We start from the raw sequence: 21,193 nt of genomic DNA, 5'->3' as shown, positions 1-21,193 counted from the left end.
TAGTAGTTCAATAGCCCGACAACCTTTGCAAGCTATTCTTAAAGCTCTATAACAACTTGTTGGCTCATTGCATGCATTATGTTACCTATCCTGTTTTAGATTTCAGTAAAAAGTTACAAACAAGAAAACTCAAACAACTTTTACAAAATATTAAAAATATATCTTAGAAAACATATTTAAGCAATATTTTCAATTCTTCTCATTTAATTCCCCAACTCCCAATACAATATATTTTTAAAAAATTATTCAAAAGTTTTCAAATTAAAATTCAATAAAAAATACACATAAAAATTTTTTAAAATAATTTCTCAAAATTCTTAAAATCTCCTTATCAAACATTGCACAAGCGTTTGTCACTACCATGGATAAGAAAATATGCAGCTCCGAACAAAAGTGAGAGCCACTCTTTGGATTTCGGTCCGTTTGAAAGTTGAATTGAATTGAGATAAGTTAAATTTTTTTATAAATAATAGTGAGTTGTGATAGTAAAGTTAGTTTTGTGGGGCCCATCTAAGATGAGTTTAGATATGGTTGGATGTTAAGATGAGTTTAGATATATTTATGAGAAATTAAAAAAGGTTGTGAATCTTACATGTAAAAAAATATTGAGTTGAAAAAGATTATAGGTCTAACGTGTAAAGAGATTTTGAATTGAAATGAGTTTAATAATTTGATAATTAAATATTTAAATGCTAGATTCAATTTAAAAATTAGATTGATGTAAACTAAGTTTAAATTCTAATCCGGCGTTAATAAGAATTTTTTATTATAGGAAAAGACAAAAAAATATATATATATTATATATAAATTAGGTATATGCTTTTTTTTTTTTTTTTTTTGATAAAAAATTAGGTATATGCTTTGAACGTACAGCTTGCAAACTACCCATCTTAAAAAAAAAAATACCAATATCCTTCAATTTTGACTGAAAATTGCAAGGGCTGCAATTATTTTTAAAGCAGCCCATTCATGTGAAAGCAATCTAATGATGAGATTCGATTCCCCCACAAAGATTAGAGGACACATACAATATTCAATAGCAAAAATGTTTAATAAAATAAAAAAAAAAAAAACCAATTAAAAAAGAAGAAGAAACTAATCCATGGTTGGTTTCATGTCGAAAGAGTTTGATTTGGACCTGAGTAGCCAACCTTAGTTGAACCATTTGATTATTGAGTTGAAATCAAACTTCAATTCCCTTGTAAATTGGTTGACCCAAGCACCTTTATTTATTTATTTATTTATTTATTTATTTTAACCTAATAATTTGGCTACAAATTAATGAGACTGGCTTTATTAGTTTTATAAATTTTAATTTGTTTATAGCCACATAAATAATCTTTTATCCATAAAAATAGGTTATATGGTTGGCTAGAAAATATCCTCAAAACTTCTAATTAATCATTGCTTGGCGAATTATGTCAAGGAGAGAGACCTTTGTGATTTGAATACGAGAAAATGACTAATTACAGAGCTTGAATTATGATGAGTTGCCTTTTTTTTTTTTTTTTATAATTATAATTACATGTGGGTTTCATTACATATTCCCATTAAAAATTAGGAAAATAATAACTATGAAAGTCAAATACTATTATTCTTGCATAATTACTTTACAGAGTTTTGATGTCTCCTTTTGCAAATCACTAGCACATTGAGTAGTATTACGTGCACTTATAATTATACTTATAATTTTATTTATAAGACTGATTTTGTTAATTTTTTTTTAAATTTAAATTTTAAATTTTAAATTTCATAATTTTTAATCTATCAATAATTGACATATGAAAAAGTAAAATTTTTTTATAAATTATTTTATAAATATATTTAATATTTTCAAACTTGCTTAAAAATAAAAATGTAGATGACACTTCGAACTCGAAGTATCTCACATTGCTCTTGAGGGAGAATGGTGTGAAAACTCTCACAAATATCATAGTCTATTTAAGTTGTGAAAGCTTCAAAATGGAAATGCTTGGTTCATATGTAACAAGGAGAGAATCAAATGTAACATCAATCATAATCTTATAACAAAGCATATAGGGACTACCGAGAGATTTCAATGCCAATTTGGTGGTGTCGTTGTGAAAGATGGCATGAGGATTTTATTTTATTTTTTTATTTTGTTCTTATGAACCCAACCCATGAGTCCATGACCACATGGAAAAGAAAAATGAAAAAGAAAATAGGAATAAAAAATAGGAGTGCCTTGGAAATTGGAACTGAATATTCAAAAAAAAAAGAGAAAGGGACATGAAAGCATTGGGCACGTGAAGATCACGTGTGGATAAAAAGCTTGGCCTGATTATTGGTGGATCCCCTCAAAGCTTGCATAGGTTAGTGTTGAACAACGTTGCAGTTCCCAATACTGTCCAACGCAAAAAACACAAAGACTTTTATGGGGGTGGCCATTTTTGTCTCCTCTGTCCCAGGAGCTTTCTGTCCTGTGCAGTCGGCAGTATTTCACTCACTGCAACTTGTGTTTTCTCTCCTAAAGAGCACTCCAATGGTTTATGCTTATCCTTTAAAATATATTATTAAAATATATTTTTTCTATTTTATATATTAATTTTCATAATATATTATACATTAATTTATCTATTTTTTTTTTATATTATATTATTTAATAGTTTGTTAGAAAAAAAGTACAAAAAAAAGAAACCATTATGAAAGATAAAGTACATGAAAATATAATAAATAAATAAAATATTTTTACATTTGTGAACATAGCTACATGTAGCTAAATACCGTAACAAAATAGAAAATAGATTGGAAAATACATGATCCATTGGAGGCAGTTTTGAGCTCATTTTCTTCAAATTTTATATAAAAATGAGTTTTACAAAATCTATTGGGAGTGCTCTATTTTGAAGAATATAATTTCCTTCCAATCTATCAATTAGGGATTTCATCAAATTTATTTTTAAAATTTAATAAAAAGTACATATTTTTTATAAATTCAAAATCTTTCTAATCATAACTCCACATTAAATTAATTATTAGATTAGTTAAAATAATAATATAATATTATTTTTTAATAATAATATTTTTAATTTATTTATTTTTTCATATTTTACAATTACACTAACTATATATTAATTAATAATTTAATTTAATACTTAAATTATTATTTTTCAACTTAAATATATTGTGGCTCAAAATTAAGAAACAATAATTTAAGTAAATAAAATAATATTTATAGAGTGTGACTAGTTAGTCTTCAAATTTAGAGATGAACTTAAATAAATTGTAGTTCAAAGTTGAAGATTTTAATGCATGTTGAATCTAATACAGTGATTTTAAATATAAATTCATCAAAATTTGAAAATGACACTAAGTTGATGAGTTTAATGCCAATGCTCTAAGGTTCGTTTGATTACGGATTTTAAATGAGATGAGATATTTTGTTGAAAGTTAAATAAAATATTATTATAATATAATTTTTATTTTAAAATTTAAAAAAACGGAAGTGTTTATTATATTTTATGTAAAAATTTAAAAAAATTATAATGATTATATGAGATAAGATGAGATAATTTAATTTTATGTAATCAAATTAACCTTAAGATGTTATTTGATAAAAAAGGAAATCTCTACTTGAATTAATAATATGCATGGATCAACGTTATTTTTTCCAAAATTGTAAGAGAATTAAAAGTGAAGAGACTATTGGATTCTCCAAAATCTGGAAACAATCTTATTGGCGTCCACACGTAGATCCACTCCAGCAGCATGTTCAACTAATCTGATCTAATCGACCATGGTCCATTTCAATAACATAATAAACGTTCGGTCTCGTTTTCCCTCCCTCGATCTCTTTGTCCACCACTGCTAGCTATTTCGCCAGAGAGAGAGAGAGAGAGAGAGAAAGAGGGGCAGAGAGGTCTGTGGCTGGAGGAGGATTTGTTGGACTGAGGTGAGAGGGACCCCACACTTCACGTCCACCATCGTCTTCATCAGCCTCTTATCTCCTCTTCCTGCTCACCAATCACCACCACCAACTCCCTCGAGATCCTGTGTCTTTGCTTCTGGAGTCTTTTCCATTAGTTTATACGGATCTTGAGGTGTCGGGGGTGTACCTAATTGTGCTTCAAATCCCAACATATACCAGGCCAGATCTGTTTCCACCTTATTATTTCTAAAAAAAGAAGAATTTGTTTGTTTCAGTAGAAATTCAAAGATTTTGGAGATACGGGTCTTTGTATCTAGACTGTAACTCTACCATTCTCTTGGGATTCAAAGTTTCCCAAGTGTCATAAAAAGGCCATATCAGATCTGAGTGCCCCACCTTCACTACCTTCCTGGTTCATCCAATACAGCCCCATTAACTCTTTCTCCCTATCTTTGTATGACAGCTGTTGAGCTTGTCTGTACGGTTGGGTTCCTTACTTGGAGCGCCATTTTTAAAGCAAAAAAGAGGGAGAAGAAACTCGTAGCTTCTTTTGTTTTCTAGATTGGATTGGCTAAGGGGACTTTCCATTCCACCAAAGTTCGTTCGTTTGAGGTGTCTCTATAGCTGCTCCTCTTTCCTTCTGATTAAACTTTGACAGGGAGGCCCACCGTTAGGTTTGTGGGCTTTCGTTCAGCCACTAAAAAGCCATATGCTGAAAGTGGTAGGAAGATCATTCTTTGCTTGTTTGTTAAGGTGGTTGAGAAAGAAGTGAAAGAGAATTCAGTTTTCTCTTTATTTTACCATTGCTTTTAAAGTCGATTGGTTCCTCCTTTGATATTGCCATATTCATTGACGATCAACCCGTTTTTTACCCTTAATAGGACATCGCTTTACTAATGTTACTTTACTTCTTGATCACTTGCTTCTCCTTCATCCTCTTTATAAAGTCCCTCCCTCTCAAACCGCTCCCACCATGGGCGGATGAGATGAGATTGTTGCCCCTCAGGTTTTGGAAAGACTTATCACTCTTCCACATATCTGTGTTGATAAAGAATACTCTACCTAGTAGTTATCTTCCTCTAGTTCCCTACAATATGTCCCTGATAAAGAAGAGTCTAAGCTCCAAGGTGGAAAATGTTGCGGAGACTGAAGAGATGTCGGTGTTAGACTTGCCAGAATTGGCCTTGGAATGCATTCTTGAGAGGCTACCTCCGGCTGCACTTTGTAGCACGGCTGCTGTTTGTAGTTCTTTGAGGGAAAGATGTCTGAGTGACCACCTATGGGAGAAGCACATGAAACGGAAATGGGATAGTATTATCGGTCCAGCTGCATACAGGGAGTGGCAATGGTATATTGCTTTGAGAAGGGATTCGAACAATCTAAAGCAAGGGAAGCACAAGGGCCTCATGAGGCTTCTATCTCTTAGTTGGCCTTTTTCATCGTTTAGATCGAAGGTCAATGATACTGGCAAGCAAAGAAGTTCTTTGCCCGTGGATTCGATCATGGCTTGGTATCTTGCTCTTGAGACTGGCAGGTTCCGGTTCCCTGCTCAGGTCTACAACCGCGAGGTACTTACCATATTCACATAACTCGGCTATAGTTAAGCTTCTTTGAGCTTGAAATTTATATTGGCTTATTGGTTTTGTTAACCAATTAAGCTGTTTTGTAGAATGGCAATGTTGGGTTCATGTTGTCATGCTATGATGCTGAGGTTAGCTATGACTGCCGCACAGACACCTTCCAAGCCAGGTAACCGGACAAATAGCCTCCCTAGAACATTACTTTCGGTGATTTTATCCTTTTTATTACGTTTTTCCTACGTTACTCTGGATACTTTAATCAGTTGCTTTTGCTTCAAAGAAAAAATTAGGTATTTTTTGAATCAGGAATTAGGAGATATGGTTATTTGATCTGGGCGGTTTACTTTTCCATTGCAGGTACCCACCTCATGGAAGAAGAGCAGCTGCTCCTGAAAATGGCGTGCCGTGGGAAAGGCTAAGAGCACCACCTGTTGATACTCCTCCCCATGATCTTCATATCTCTGACAGTCTACATGAGTTACACCCCGGCAATCACATCGAGATTCAGTGGAGAAGAAACAAAGAGTTCCCTTATGGTTTGTTCCATACCTTGCAATGAACATGGATATACTTACTTTTTGTAAATTTTATCTCGGCAATCATTGGTGGCTACTTGTTTGAGTGTTTTTATAGATTCCTTTTCTTTGTTTCATTTATTTATTTTGTTATGGTTTCTGGGAGATGATTAGAATTAGAGGGAAGTCTTTTGAAGAAACTTCAAGGAAGAAAGGATAAACCGGCTTGATATAGAAATCAACTTCTTGTCAGTTAGAGCCTTAACAGTGCACAATTAATAGATTATTTTAGTTATTTTTTTATTGATTTGCTTATACCCTTATCTAAACTCTATTCTAATACTATTTTGTGAACCATTTTTAATAAGCAACATCATTTGTGAAGATTGTCCACTACTTAATAAGATATGCCTTGTATACCGCAGGTTGGTGGTATGGTGTAGTTGGTCACTTGGAATCATGTGATGGGAATGAAAATTACTGCCGTTGTCAGAATAGTGGTAAGTTGATCTCATCGTTTTTCCTTGCATCTACAACTTTATACTCCCCAATACTTGCTGCAACATAAATGAAAAAGGGTGAAGAAAAGAAAGGGGGAGGGGGGAAAACTGTAGCTTTTGTTTGTAAGAATCCAAGCTTTCCTGTAATTTCCATATGCTAGTTGGACTGAAGAGTGTGTTTGAAGATGAAATGTTTCCCCTGCATAAAACTATCTCGGGAGAAAAAAAAATACAGAGTGTGAGCAGAGAAAGTTGGTAGGAGAGTTAAAATTGTGTAGAGTTTCAGATGATAACCATCTTGCAAGAAGAAATGACATCTCTAAAAATGTGAAGTTTACTTTCACAGACCCCTAGAGTTTTGGCAAATTACCTTTCTTCATTTATGCTATGTGTTGAAATGGCCATTAAAATTCTCTGCAAATTTCAGAAAAAAGCTAGGGGAGTTACATAGGTCCTTTTTATCTCTTTTACCGCAATTGCCTCAGTTTGCTGTGATGTTTTGACATGTAACGAGGCCAAATCAGTTTGCAATGCTATAATCACAACCTTCAATTTCTGCCACAGATACTGTAGTGCTGGAATTTAACCATTACACCCCTGGTTCGCGGTGGAGACGAACAATTATCAACAGGAAAGACCACAGGGAAGAGGGGAATGAGGCAGATGGGTTTTATGGAGGAATCAGAAAGCTTAAGAATGAGAATGAGATTTCCACATGGAAGCGACTTTGGCCAGCTGAAGTCTTGGAATAGCATGCATTGTATGGAAAAAAGGGGCTTGGAAGACATCACCATGCTATGAACATAGAAGACTATTCTTTGGGATCAAGTGAAGTAATGGATTTTGAAATTTTAAAATCAGCTTCTTATTCAGTTGCATGGAGATGTGGAGACCATACTACCTTTCATTCCCCTCCCCCTTTTTCTTTTCCACAATTTTTTTTTTCCTGGTAGATATCAGCTTGATTTCATGTAGTGCCAGTCCATGAAAATGGTCTCCCATTTATGCCAAATTAATGTACAAAAGTTACCCCAACAATATGTTGTAATCAGTGTAAAATCTCTTCAGGTTTTGGTTGAGATTATCTTAGAAGAATGGTAGCTTTGGAGTCATACGGCATCCATTCCATTTCTTCAGATTTCAGATTATCTATTTTTTGCCTGTCTTATTGACAATCAAATGGACATCTTTCTCCTTTTTTTCTTTTTCCCCTGAAGTTTAGAAGTCAGAGATGCACGCCTTTCAGACAAGTTTCTTCTACATAGATGATTTTAATTTAATTATCTTTTGACAGAGAGATAAGAAAATATCAAAATATCACAAGCAATTGATAGAACTTGAAAAATAGTGACATCAAAGTGCCTGAACAGGCAGTAAGCTCTTGGCTATGGTGGGAAAATCTCAAAGTCAGGACTTTCAGAATAACGATGAAATATCACAAAAAGAGAATGGTAAAGAACCCTTCAATTTTCATACATTTGTGTTTTCTGTATTGGTTTCTGAACAATGTTTTGTGTAAGCAAAAATAGCAAGCCCAAATCTTGTAATCTTGCCCTTTTTATTCTTCTTGATTTTGTTTATGTTTCATTTCAATCGCATGGAAACACATTCGTATGTGTTTTGCTGTAAAACTATCAAGCCAACCCAAATTAAAATAGAGACTTAAGCTTAGGTCTGAATTTTATTGGAATTAGAACCGTTGGATGGGAGATTTAAACAGCACACTACATTGCAACTTATCAATGGATTTCATTAAAAATACACGTGTGGTGATAAACTCTAGGTTTTGTGCCAAGAAAATATGGGACTGCATGGCCGTTTGTAGCCATTTCTCCTTTAGTCGTTTTTATTTCTTTTTAATTTTAGTAAAATTTTTATCTTGCCCATGAAAAAATGAAGAGATGTATTCAAATGAGCTGATATTAATTTGTTTTTATAAAAAGAATTGCTGACTTGGTGTTACTGTCGTGATCCCGATGTCAAGCTAGTAGTTAGAAGGATTGCTAAGAGATTATAGGTGTATCATTACTCATGAAGCAGCGTTGGCATTCATTAAAATACCAAATTTCTATAACATACATAATTCGGATTGCACAAGTTCCGAGGAATTTTAGAGTCAAATGATAGAAAACATTTTGAATCACATCTAAAACATAGTAGAAATGGGTCCAACATCCCTACCATAGGCCTAAAACTATATCATGGCAGCTATCGAAGAATTCCTCTTTCCCTTCATGAGAGACTGCTGTTTGACTTGCTAGTGACTCCTATAAGAGAAATGTTTTACTCACAAAGAGATTACACAAAAATAAATTCACAGACTGACATTGCTTGATGTGGTACTTTAGATTGTAAATATACTATTATTGTAAAGTAAATCTAACGTATCATATTAAGCCTTTATGACTTTATTTTTATGTGATCTATACGTGGATATAGCACTTCTCCTGCTATAAATAGGACACTCATAATCGAACTAATCCGGTTCTAACAAAACATGCACACACATACAGCTTAGTTCTGTTTGTATAATGGAAAATGTTAAGCGCATGGATGCCAATCTTGTATAATTGTATCCACTTCACAGCCTATTAGACATTAATTTGGGTCTCTGGTTAGTGGTTACAAAATAGAAATTAAGCTTTCTGTGAATTGCATTGTTACATAATCATAATACATTTCCAACGTGAAACCCCACTCGATTGGCACAAGTTTGCTCCCACAAGAATAATAATAAAAGCACAACATAATAATATTTTTCCCACACGAAGGTTCGCACTAATGTTCTAAAACCTTACTGCCACTTGGTCTGCCTGCACATTCACTGCACATAGTTTGCCCCAAAACCCATGCACATAAGAAGCCTGGGCTTGTATGGTATCACTGCCATCTTGGGAACTTTAGCCAGCGTTTTATCCCCTGCGTTGTCTTGGTCTGACCCAGCAGGCTTGAAGCTGAGTTTCCTCAAAAAGAGTAGCTTCCAAGATGCTGCTGCTGCATTTTGCTCTCTCTTTTTGCCTTCACTTGCTTTGCTCATTGATGCACTCCTAAAAAGGAAGTTTTTGATTTTCTGTCTCTTACTTTCCCTTGTAGAAGAAGACCCAACACTACTTTCAAGTTTAGCAGTCTCTCCTGCTTCCACAGTGTCAGACCCTGAAGATGTGGTAGAATCGGTCTTGCTGTGAAGCTCATTGCCTATTTTCACAAGTCTCACCTTTCTCGCAAATGACAAACTCTTGGGCTCCGCCAGCTTTATTGGGCTTCCTTCAACTTGTTTCACCTGCAACCCATTTGGGTTCGGACTCGATTCATCCACTGCTATTGGATGGTCCCAGTAATTGTCATTTTGGTTGTTCAAGTCTTCTACTAAATCATTGGACCTGATCTGTGGTCTTGGGGCCCTGAATGGGGAAAGCGACCGAGTCCGTCTATAGTTTTTTCCTTGTGCTTTCCCTCTCTTTTCTTCCCTAACATTATCTAATGCCACCGTGAATGGATCAAAGTCATCGTTCCACATGCGCCGGGGAGAAAACGGGAGCCTGAGAACCGAACTCGGAGACGATGAAAAGGTGGAGCTATGGTTGCCACTCTTGCTGCCATGTTGAAGACGTGGTGGAAGTTTGAGAGGAGGTGTAAGTGGGAGAACCTTGCCATTACAAAACAGCTCATCAGCAAACGCCATGTTAGCACTGGGAAGAGAATCCCCACGCTGTCTAAATTGTTGCTTCTGTTGCTCTTGATGATCAAATATTGACTTCTCGAAATCCCGGATAACGATCATGTCCTTGGCATCGAAACGGCAACTAGTTTCGAATTCAAAGTCATCAAAAGTGGAATTGGCATCTTCATATGTTCTTGGAGATGGAGGCTCAGTTTCAAATCCAAAGCGAGCATGATTGCTTGAAATACCTCTTGTAGGACTAGTTGGCACGCTGTAGAAGTCCATGTTCTCCCGCAGATTCCATCTACTTGGGCTGGTGGGTGCACTCACATAGTAAAAACCATTTGGGTTCTCCATTAATGATTGGATAGAAGAAGAGATGGGAAACTGTGGATTTAAGTATATTGGGTGTCTTGGAAAGAGGATTGAGTGCAGAGCTTTTTACTCCTGAATTTGAGGGAAACCTGGCCTGCCATCCATATATATATGAAGAGCTGGTTGCCATCATACAAGATAATATTCAAAGCTTTAAATCAGTAAAAAAAAAAAACACCTAAAAGAATAATCCATGGGAGTTTGATGTCCCTTTCTATACACAAGCTTTCAATCGTTGGATAAAAGTTGTTTGTATATTGAAAATGCATGATTATTTTTTTCTTTCAGCAGTCTATAAAATTATGCTTAATCTTGGTGCTTTTCTATTCATCCATGACCAAATGTTTGTCTTTTTGTGTGTTAAATATTCACAGCATATATGCCACTCGCTAATCATGCATGGTGCTTAGCCTTGTGAAGTATACCAGGCCATCTATGTTTTTTGTCTTGCTTCTGAGCAATATATGGCGAGCAAAATAACCAAGAGAATCAATTAAGCATCCCGACCTTGATGTGGCAAATATTTTCAAGTCACGGAGCTGGATTTTGGTAAAACCATGAATATTTTGAACAGTGCTCGTAGAACAGTTAGTCCAGCCCTTTATGTTGGCTCGTGACATTCCATTGCAGGCAGCAGCAGCAAGCAAGCTAGGCGAGAAGATCAAACATTCATGTACAGTATATAAAGAGATTATACAAATATAAACTCTACAAATTAACCTAGTGTGATGTGATATGTCAAATTGTAAAATAGATCTAAAGAATTCTATAAAACCACGTCAATTTGTGAGTCTGCTTTTATATAATCTGTTTGCATATATAGCAGTTTTCTTGTTCAAAAAGCCATCAACGAACTATATCTAGGATTTGAATGGCAAATCTCAGTTAAGTTTAAATCCATCCACAACTCATAAAGCTCAAAATTGTCAAGACAAATCAATATATATTCTCTTCCGTGATGGGAAATACTCTAGACATATTGTTATTCATTGTGAATTTTGTCATCAGCATAGATATAAACTCATATTTCATACTTTGGCTATCATATTTTATTTATCCATAATTTCTCTCTTAATTTATAGATTAAAAAAATTTCCACATCTTTGATAATGTATGGAATGAAAAGTAATATTTGTAAATTAGTGTGGAAGATAAACTCGATATTCTTAATATAACAAAAATTAATACGTAAAAACTAATTTTAAAATTATTTTATAAATCATATTTTATTATGTGAACAATATAGAAAATATATCTTTCATGTTGAAGTAATTGAACCTCAAAATGCCTTTTTTCTGAAGGACAATGTTAGGAATTGAAAATGATGCTACTGCATTGTATTGATAAGTATAAATACATTTTTTTTTTCTTTTAACTATTTTTTAAATATATTTAAGCAATTTTTTTAAAAAAAAAAAAAACTCCAATTCACTAATAATAATTTTTTTAACCATTAAATAAAAAAAAATCACAATCAGTCATTTTATCGGTTAAGTAGCATTTCCCTTTTCTAAAACTTAAGAAAGAAAACTCCACAAAATGAAATAAATATAAGATTTCGGACAAATTACATCCCCCGCCTAGTGTCTGCCATTTCGTTTGAACTGTTTCTGTGTCGAGTGTGCTTTTGATGGCATGGAAGCCCTCCAAATGAGACAATGGCAGCAACTGAACCAACCCTATTACATGAACTCACCCTCCTCCAAACTCAAACAAAGCTTCTCCTCTTTCAAGCTCAGAGCCTTTTTCTGTACATCTTCGCTATCTCCATTAAACTCAGACCAAGCCCAAAACCTTCTAACCCAACCTCCAATTCTTACCCCAAGAAAATCAAGGAACACTCTTTCAAGTAACGGTGTTGCGGGTAGGGCCGTTAAGTTCTCCGATGCCCAACTTAAGGAGAACTGGTTGGATTCCCTCACCTGCCCTTTCCCCAATATTTCCAACCCTTTCAATGGCAGTTGGACCCATGTGGCTTCAGATTGGGTTCTTGGTATCGACCCGGACATTCATGGTGCATTGGCGCTCTTGAAAAGCGTCGAGTCCGGTTCTTCTGCCCAGGCAAGTAAATGGGTTCGCTTCAATTTGCACTTTTTCTTGAAGAATATGTTTCTTCCATTTACTTGTAATATGTGATACATTTTAGGTAAGTCAGTCAATATCTTTTATCTTTACGAGGTGGATATGGTATATTACGCATAATGTTTAATATGGCAGGTTGATCCTCAATGGAGTTCTTTTTTGAAAATGTATGCTTAAATTTTAAAAGGGCATTAGGTAGACGACGCATGTTGTTATGGTGCAGTTGCGGAACTGAAAAGTCATAACCGGTATCATAACAATTAAAAACATAATATGTTCGGCGTTTAAAAAATTGTTAAAAGGAATTCAAGGGAAAAAAGAGAAGTCATGTGTAGAAAGAAGAAAATAACAGAGAAGTAGGAAAAGCTTGAAGGAGAGTCGAGACACACTACATGTTACGATTATATATGTATGTATATATATGCACAACATATATATATATATATATGTACTTATTGACTTTTAAAGAACTTACAGGGAAAGACCTTTATACATCCATTTTTTATTTCATAATGTATGTTATGTAGTGTGCTACAGTTGCACTCTCTCTGGTTTTTTTTTTACGTAAACTTGCGCTCTCTTTTTAAGGAGATTACATTATTTCTAAAAATAAAAGACCTTAGGGCCAACCTTTTAAGTTTTTAAGAAGAAATCGGCCTAGCATTTGGTGCAAAATGCAACCCAGCATCATGGAGACTAGCGGCAAAACTGCAATAATGTGATTTTGATTATATTTAGATTAGCCATATTATGCTTAGTCTTTATTCCTAAAATCATTGGATGATTGGCTTAAAGCCTTTGGAATTCTCTACACTCATTAGATGATTGCATTTAATCTTGGGGTTTTATTACTTGCTGCTTTATCTGTTTCCATAAGTCTACTCATCCTAACAAGTTCTAGGGGCCTAATGGACAAGAAGCTTCTCAAACTTTAAAAATATACTTCTCTGATTATATCATCATAATTGGTCCCATGCTACAGGTATTTGATTCTCCGCACTTGCAAGTACTGGTTGGGAAAAGAGTTCGACGACGTTTAGATGCCAAGTCTATTGTTCAGTTGCTTCGCAGTCTTGATGCTCCTAGTGGTATCATCATTTTTTTCTTTACTCTGTTTGTGCGTGCACTCACATGCACCTGTGTATTTGTGTATGTTGTGAAAACATTTTGAAACTGCTCTATTATCTAAATGCTCTATCCTCTATTCATGATTTATGGTAGATTAATATAGCCTTAAAGGCTGGAACATCTGGTTGCTTTCTTCTATTCTTGAAATATGTTAGTACAAGTGTGGAGATTGGTTATTGATAGGAAGTATGGTTGTGATTGGGGGGGGGTTGGTGTTCCTAGGAGGGTAGTGGTAACTATGGGGTGAGCCTCTGGAAATTTATTAGAAAAGGGTGGAAGGTGTTCGTAAAACATACTGTTTTTGAGGTGGGAGAGGGTACAATAATCAGCTTTTGGTTCGATGTATGGTGTGGTGAGAGAGCCTTATTTTCTGTTTTTCCTGGAGTATTCAGATTGGCGGCAAATTAGCAAGCCGCTGTTTCGGATGTAATGAGTCGAGCTAACGGTAATGTACATTGGAATATGATCTTATCCAGAAACGCGCAGGATTGGGAGGTGGATGAAATAGCGAGTTTTTACAGCTTTTTTTTATTCCAAGAAGATAGGTGGAAATGGGCGAGATAGCATGTTGTGGAAACACTTGGGGAGCAGAAAATTCTCAGTTAAATCTTTCTATAAGGTGCTGGCAGCACACCAGCCCATTTGGTTTCCTTGGAAGGGTATTTGGAGAGTCCCTGTACCCCCTAGAGTTGCATTTTTTACTTGGACTGCAACATTAGGAAAGATTTTGACGGTAGATAATTTAAGGAAACATGGTGTGATTGTGATGCAGTGGTGCTACATGTGTAAAAGTAATGGCGAATCGATTGAGTATCTTTTTTTGCATTGTGAGGTGGCAAGGGAATTATGGGCGGGTATTTTCAGCTGAGCTGGGTTGTCTTGGGTCATGCCCAAGAGTGTGGTGGATCTCTTAGCATGTTGGAATAGGAAGCATCATTGCCCCCAACTAGCAGCGACGTGGAGGATGGTTCCTTTGTGTCTATTGTGGCATGTTTGGGTGGAGCGCAATGAGAGGTGCTTCAACAACAAGGAGAGAACTGTGGGGGAATTATGGATTTTTTTTGTATTTTCTTTAGTCCAATGGTTTGCTGCTATTGTATTAAAGGGAGGGAATGCCCTTGAGTTCTTGCTTTCTTTTCAACTTTCTAGAATGTAATTAGGTGTCTCTTTTGTATACTTCCTGTGTACATGAGCTGTGCCTAGTTTCGTTCCATCAATAAAGTTTCTTACTTATAAAAAAAAAATGTTACTACAAGTGGACTAGCATTAACATGCCAATAAACCTATTACAATATATAATTTGGAAGCATGGAGCTTTGCTCCTATAAAGCCACTTCATCTTCTTTCAGCTCACAAATTTTGGAAGCCTAAGTACTTATTTGTTTAAGTAGTTGTCTTAAATGTGTGTGCAGATTGTGAGAACCATGACCTGGCTGGTTCTCTTTTTCATTTAAACATGAACCGTTCTACCTAATTATAGCTTTCTTGGTTCGGTATTGTTCTTTGCATCCCACTACTTTCTTTGTTTTTAATTATCGAACACATGCTCAGAAAAAAAAAATTACCAAAGATATATAGGAGATTATAAAAAAATTATATTTGGACAGCTACTATCACCATTTTTAACGATCAAAAGAAGCTTTTGGTTTGTGAGATCTGAGGAATTGTTGGACAGCTGCTTCTCCATTATATAACTTTAACTATTCCTGCACATCGCCTGAGTCTGCAAGACTGCGACTAGTTTACATTACTTTTCAAGCCTTCCTTTTTTGGTTTTCTGGGTTAACATACTCTTGGCGGTCTGGCTTAGCCGAGAGGAAAGGTGTTAATTCTTCCTTTTTGGGGAAATATCGATGCTTTATTGAGGTAAATGAGTTCCCTTTATTTTAGAAAAACTTAGATGTGAAACTTGGGTAAGATTTTGTAAAAACAGGGGCAAGAGTGATCATTTTTGTATCCCGAATTTCTATTCTATTTGCTACTCTCTACTCCATCGTTCTACACTTTCAAAAACCTCACTTTTGTCACATCTGATCAATTGTTACTATTTTATATGCATGATATCTATAGGAATGCATGAAACACGAACTTGATCTCTCGATATTTTTAGCTTGAAGGGCTCGTTTGGACACTTAGGCTGTTTTTGGAAGATGAAATCACCTCAACCCATCTCAAACCAATTATTGATGGAACCCACTACTTTTTCAACTTTCCATAAAAAGTTTAAAACTTATCTCAACCTACTTCATCAATTAAACACATATCTCAATCTATTTACATTCAAACACATCTCAATGGGACCCACAAAATACTACTATTCACATACCAACTCATATCATCTGAGATAACCTCAGCATCCAAATGCAGCCTTAGAGTGTTTCAGAACTTTGTGAATAGTAGTGAAATGGTTTGAGTTAAGATGTTTTATTGGGTTTTGGGAAAGGAGAGAGAAAATGTTGAATAAAAATATTATAAAGTTAAAAAATTGTATGAATATAATTTTTTTTACATAATTTTTGTTTTGAAGTTTGAAAAAGTTATTAATTTTTATGTTTTGTTTTGAAGCTTGTAAAAGTTGTAATGATTAGATAAAAAAGTTGAATATTTGAAATTGAAAAGTGTTTTGTGTTTGAGTGATGTTTGGGAAGAAAATTGTGAGAAGTTTTGAGAATTTTCATCTCATCTCATTACCCAAACAAGGTCTATGTTCTTGTTTGGTTACACAAATAAGATGGAAATCTATGAATAGTTTTGAGATAATTTGTGAATTGTAGTGAATGGTTTAAGTTAAGATTTTTATGGGGTTTTGAGAAAGGAGAGAGAAAAAGTTGAATAAAAAAATTATAAATTTAAAAGAGGGTTAAAATATAATTTTTTTAATATAATTTTGTTTTGAGATTTGAAAAAGTTGAATTATTTTTTGTGTTTTGTTTGGAAGTCTGGAAAAATTGTAATGATTAGCTAATGATCAAATGAAAAAGTTGAAAAGTTGAAATTAAAAAATGTTTGTGTTTAAATGGTGTTTGGATGTTGAGATGAAATGAGATGGTTTGAAAGGTTTGTGAAACCAAACCAACCCTAAGGCCTCGTTTGTTTTCACAAGTATTTTCAACTCATCTCATCTCATTTAATCATTAAAATTTTTCAAATTCTCACACAAAATAAAATAAACAATTCAACTTTTTCAAATCCCAAAACAAAAATAATATTAAAAAAGTATATTCTAATAACATTTTATTCAACATTCAACTTTGATCTCAAATCAACTCATCTCATCTCATATGTGAAAACAAACCAGGCCTTAAGTCTTGGCAGTTAGTCAGCTTTTCAGATCTTTTGGGAAATCATAAAGGAAAGATAAACTACAACTTATAGAAAATACACAACATGCATATATGCTTATCTCTTTCCTGTTGTTTCATTTAGGATCTTTCTGTGAAGTGCAAACATATGGCTGGTAGATGTCTTGTTATCATTGATTTGTTATTGGAACAATCTTCTTGAAATCATACTTTTATGGGTGCTGTAGTTCTTTGAAAGCTCAAGCATCTGTCTAATAAACTGACTGGCTCATTTTCAGGAACTACGGCATATATAGAACAATCAATCCCTTTTCCACAGGATGGAAAACAGGTTTTCCTTGTCCTTATCATTAGAAGATATTTTTTCACTTTTCCCAGTGCTGTCTTATACCTTTAATCACTTGTAATTTTTTAGTCGCCACTGCCACTTCCATTGATACAGGTGATTATAAATTTTGTTAATAGAAGTGCAAGTGATTAATAAAATTTCAAGATTTTTGAAAATTATAGATGCTAATGTCGAAAAACTCAACTTTTTTACTTTTTGAAGTAACTGAGGTAATTTAAGAATTCTACATGGTGGAATACCCTAAGAATCCTACGTTTCTTGTCGTTGTGGACTGTCTCCAATTTATTTGTTCGTACTTATTCATGTTATTTCTTACAAAAGTCGGGAGGAAAATGATTCACCTCACAGTATATCTCGTTGTGTTTTGTTGTACTCTATCAAATTGTGAATAGAAACTTCACTCCTTGTGCAACAGATGATTCAAGTATGATTTTCTATCTTTTTGGAGGGAAGAGGAGTAAAAATAGAACTTTGGAAATTGAAGTGTAGAGGGAAGACACTGACAAAACTGTAATTGAATGGGGGAAAGAGGAAAATGAAGAAAAATGAAAAGGCAAAGTGTCTCTTTTGCTAAAGAACATATGAGACAACATGCATCATTGATTTATTTGATTAGGCCATTACTCAGAAGATGCTGATCCGACAGATCTTTACTGATACAGATTAGGAGAAGATTCATATATTTTTGTTTTATTGAAAATTCTAGATGGAACTGAGGGTGGGAAATATTGGCAGTTTTGATGCTGCAACTATATTTATCAGCTGTCATGTAGAAGCTTCAAAAGTTTTACATGCATACGTTTCAAATCAGTTTTTTAAACAACATTTTTATGTAGAAGCTTCAAAAGTTTTACACGCTTAATACGTTTCAAATCAACTTTTTAAACAACGTTTTTTCTTTCAAAATGGAGTTTGTTTAGTGGAGACATCTTATTGATTTGCAATTAATATTCAAGAAACCAGTACTTGTCTTAATCAAAAAGACCTTATTTTTCTTATTTTCAAATGGTAGTGCTTCAACTTTGTTAACTCTCCAATCTGTTCCTGCTTTACCAATTTTGTTCTCTAGAACCTTCTTTTTAATTTTGCCTGCATTTAATTTTAGCAATCTGTACCAAATTCTCATGCTTTATGCTTATAATATTTTCTTTTCTGAGCTAAGGGGTGGTGGAGTGGAGGATTTGGGTATGGGCTCTGGATTGGGATCTTAGTTGCCTCAGGATTTTCTGTTGTTCCAGTGCCTTCTATGCTATGGAAAAAACAATTTGCACTGTCCGGAGGGAGGTCTACAAAGGTTTGGTCCTAGCTTTACACACTAGCTCGGGCCTTTTTCATCCTTATCTAATGCGAGTACGCCCCTCTTTAAAAAGTTGGCTCATTCATCATTGTGGAATGTGGTAATCATTATAGACCGCCTGAATCTTTATTTTTATTTGCTTTTTTGTTATGCCTTCAGTTTTTCTCTGAAATTGTGTATTTGCTTTACACTCAAGAGAACACTAGTATGTTATAGTCTCTCCAGTTTAGAATGAAGCAAACCAAATTGGCCAAGAAACCAGAGAGGATACTGCCATTTGAACCACTGCTTTTGCTCTTCCATCATAGACCATTTTACAATTGAAACAAAAAGAAAAACATCTGACCTGAGTTTTTTTTTTTTTCCTTTTTTTGGAATTAAAAGTGAAAAACAAAACTGAACTCCAAGTGAAGTTGGAGCCTCAAGCGTTCCCAATGTACATATGTGTATTTGTGTATGAATTGTTGTATTTCATCATACACTGACTTTTGCTCCTGCACGTAACCTGTCTATACCGCAATCAAGAATTCAAGATAGGTGCGGTTCACTATTTCTTTACTGATTAAAGATGGCAATTACACCTCTTACAACATAGATTGATTGAGTTACAGGCTTGCAATGAACTCATTGCTTACTGCTGACAGATTAGAGCAGACTGTTACCCCCCTAAAAGATGACTGCACCAACTACCTGCTGCTTCCTTCAGTTTTTTCAGTTAGTAGTCTAGGCTAGTGCTCTGTATATGTAAAATTCAGGGACTCTTCTTGCATTATATATTACTTTCAATCACTTGTTTTAAATTATTCGGTGATATTTATTTGTGTATTAAGTATAACATTATCAGCTTCCTTTCACTCAATATAGATGGTGGATTTTGACTCAACAGGATGATAGCCGGAGACTTGCATCCACATTATTTCCATCATTAAGTCCTCTACTGAAAAGAAAAAAGGATCATGGTAGTCATATTGTCTCCGTTACTGAATAAAAGCTTTCTCTGTCATATTATTGCTTAATGAATGGAACTCTGGCCATACCTGTGTATTGTCTTGGAATTAGTATTTTGGGGCTCTTTGGAAAGCCTTGTATTCATTCATCTGCACAATGGTCTACTGCTCTTAGAGAAAAAAGAGGTTCACTGTTGAAATCATGTTTTTTATTTTTTTAATTCACTTTTCTTTGCATAATCATAGATAAAGGTACTGGAATCCGTTGTATCATGGAGTTAGTTGCAGAGAATTATGTAAATAGCTTTTGTGCTTGCTTAACTTGTGTTTGTGTCTAGCCAAGCAGAACTGCCCAAGCCTTTTGGAGAGTCCACGTTGAAAAGTAAGAAAAAGGAATTTTGTCTTTGATGTCAATCAAAACTACCAAGCCACAACTCCCTTGTGTATTTAGTGTAGCCAACGGTAACCATCTTGTCCATGATGGCAAGAGAGATCACTTGCGAGTCCTCAGTGACAGCATGTTGAAGAACCTAATACGCTCGTTCGGCAGTTTGCATGCATATCCATTGTTTTGTTCATGGTCTATGCTAAATGGTTAGGACATCAGCCTACAGTCAATAGAATACATTTTGCCTTATATTGTACTGTAGCACCAAATGACTTCATAAGTAAATGCCCATTGTTCTGGAAAGAGAAAAATGTTAGAAGATTATTTCTATCAACTGAGCTAATGAAAATTGTTCTTATGCAAACTCATCTTGGATTATTTTCCCACTTCTGTTTTCAACTGATTTCCCAAAATTTGCAGGAAGGGCTGAGGCTCTACTCATTGCTGCCTATGGCCAAGGCCTGAAGAAACTAAACTCGTCATGCATTTCAAAAGAATTGGAGCCTAACAATGGCAAGTTGCCCTAGCATCTCTCGTTAACTACATCTAGATGTTGATGTGCCAGATGTGCTGTGACTGCTTATAGAATGAGAAGTGGACTCACTAACAGAGCAGCACAAAAGACTCTTCTGTTAGAGCTTTGGTGTTTCTCGCACATTCATGATACCTGGTAGAGGACATATTAACCATTTTGTTCACTCACTCTGCACTATTTTCATGGGATTGAAGTTCCAGCATGTACATCCCATTGTAAGGTTGCATATTCGAGTCATCGAAAGAATATTATCTATTCCAACGACTAAAGTCTCTCCTTTTGGAGAAAGGCTGTTCCTTCTCGCCATATAATTGCTCTTTTCAGTTTATCTTATGTACAAAATTTTGATTTGCAGTTGAGATAAGCATCGAAAACAAAAAACAATCACTAAGGATCTGAGCTGTATCCACTCTAAGCTCTTTCCGTCTCTCTTGTAATGGTATTAAAGACGATGGAATGTTGTGAGAGGTTAAGAAGTCTGGCTTTAGACCTGAGGACTAAGTGCATGTTTGGGATTGTGATGGAAAATATAACTTATAGCTTTAAGACTTGTAGTTTATAACTTAAATAATAAGCTCTATACTTCAAAAGCTAATTACTGTTTGATAAACATGTATCTAAAGCACTTTTAAAGTTAGTTACATT

At 34.7% G+C, this 21,193-nt stretch overlaps 2 protein-coding genes across 7 annotated transcripts; both read left to right on the top strand.

Annotated features, from left to right (window-relative positions):
* Window positions 1-3,783: 3,783 nt before the first annotated feature.
* Window positions 3,784-7,596, top strand: LOC121238829 (F-box protein At2g32560-like). Its single transcript, XM_041135876.1, has 5 exons — window positions 3,784-5,457; window positions 5,559-5,638; window positions 5,827-6,005; window positions 6,410-6,484; window positions 7,049-7,596. The coding sequence occupies exons 1-5, from the start codon at window positions 4,786-4,788 to the stop codon at window positions 7,234-7,236; spliced, it is 1,194 nt and encodes a 397-aa protein (XP_040991810.1). The 5' UTR covers window positions 3,784-4,785; the 3' UTR covers window positions 7,237-7,596.
* A 4,466-nt stretch (window positions 7,597-12,062) lies between these two features.
* LOC121238831 (Holliday junction resolvase MOC1, chloroplastic-like) lies at window positions 12,063-20,830 on the top strand. Of its 6 annotated transcripts, none has more exons than XM_041135878.1 (6): window positions 12,064-12,581; window positions 13,585-13,690; window positions 17,311-17,363; window positions 18,620-18,675; window positions 19,543-19,637; window positions 20,434-20,830. In XM_041135878.1, exons 1-6 carry the CDS (start codon window positions 12,156-12,158, stop codon window positions 20,538-20,540), a joined length of 843 nt encoding a protein of 280 aa, XP_040991812.1. In that variant the 5' UTR covers window positions 12,064-12,155; the 3' UTR covers window positions 20,541-20,830. The 6 variants fall into 6 exon arrangements, 5 of the variants coding, with proteins under 5 accessions (XP_040991813.1, XP_040991812.1, XP_040991811.1 ...); XM_041135877.1 differs by having other exon boundaries at window positions 12,065-12,581; window positions 18,544-18,675; window positions 19,565-19,637; XM_041135879.1 differs by lacking the exon at window positions 17,311-17,363 and having other exon boundaries at window positions 12,063-12,581; window positions 18,544-18,778; window positions 19,565-19,637; window positions 20,434-20,448.
* The last annotated feature ends 363 nt before the right edge of the window (window positions 20,831-21,193 follow it).

This window comes from Juglans microcarpa x Juglans regia, chromosome 7D (assembly GCF_004785595.1).
Source record: "Juglans microcarpa x Juglans regia isolate MS1-56 chromosome 7D, Jm3101_v1.0, whole genome shotgun sequence".
In the NCBI taxonomy this organism is placed as follows: domain Eukaryota; kingdom Viridiplantae; phylum Streptophyta; class Magnoliopsida; order Fagales; family Juglandaceae; genus Juglans; species Juglans microcarpa x Juglans regia.
This window is presented reverse-complemented; position numbering and strand designations above follow the sequence as displayed.

Bases quoted from the DNA above. Each gene is read 5' to 3' on its own strand.
- LOC121238829 (XM_041135876.1), top strand. From the start codon at position 4,786: ATGTTACTTTACTTCTTGATCACTTGCTTCTCCTTCATCCTCTTTATA. The intron at 5,458-5,558 runs GTACTTACCATA...GCTGTTTTGTAG, and splicing joins CTCAGGTCTACAACCGCGAG to AATGGCAATGTTGGGTTCAT. The intron at 5,639-5,826 runs GTAACCGGACAA...TTTCCATTGCAG, and splicing joins ACAGACACCTTCCAAGCCAG to GTACCCACCTCATGGAAGAA.
- LOC121238831 (XM_041135877.1), top strand. From the start codon at position 12,156: ATGGAAGCCCTCCAAATGAGACAATGGCAGCAACTGAACCAACCCTAT. The intron at 12,582-13,584 runs GCAAGTAAATGG...CCCATGCTACAG, and splicing joins AGTCCGGTTCTTCTGCCCAG to GTATTTGATTCTCCGCACTT. The intron at 19,638-20,433 runs GTAGTCATATTG...CAAAATTTGCAG, and splicing joins GAAAAGAAAAAAGGATCATG to GAAGGGCTGAGGCTCTACTC.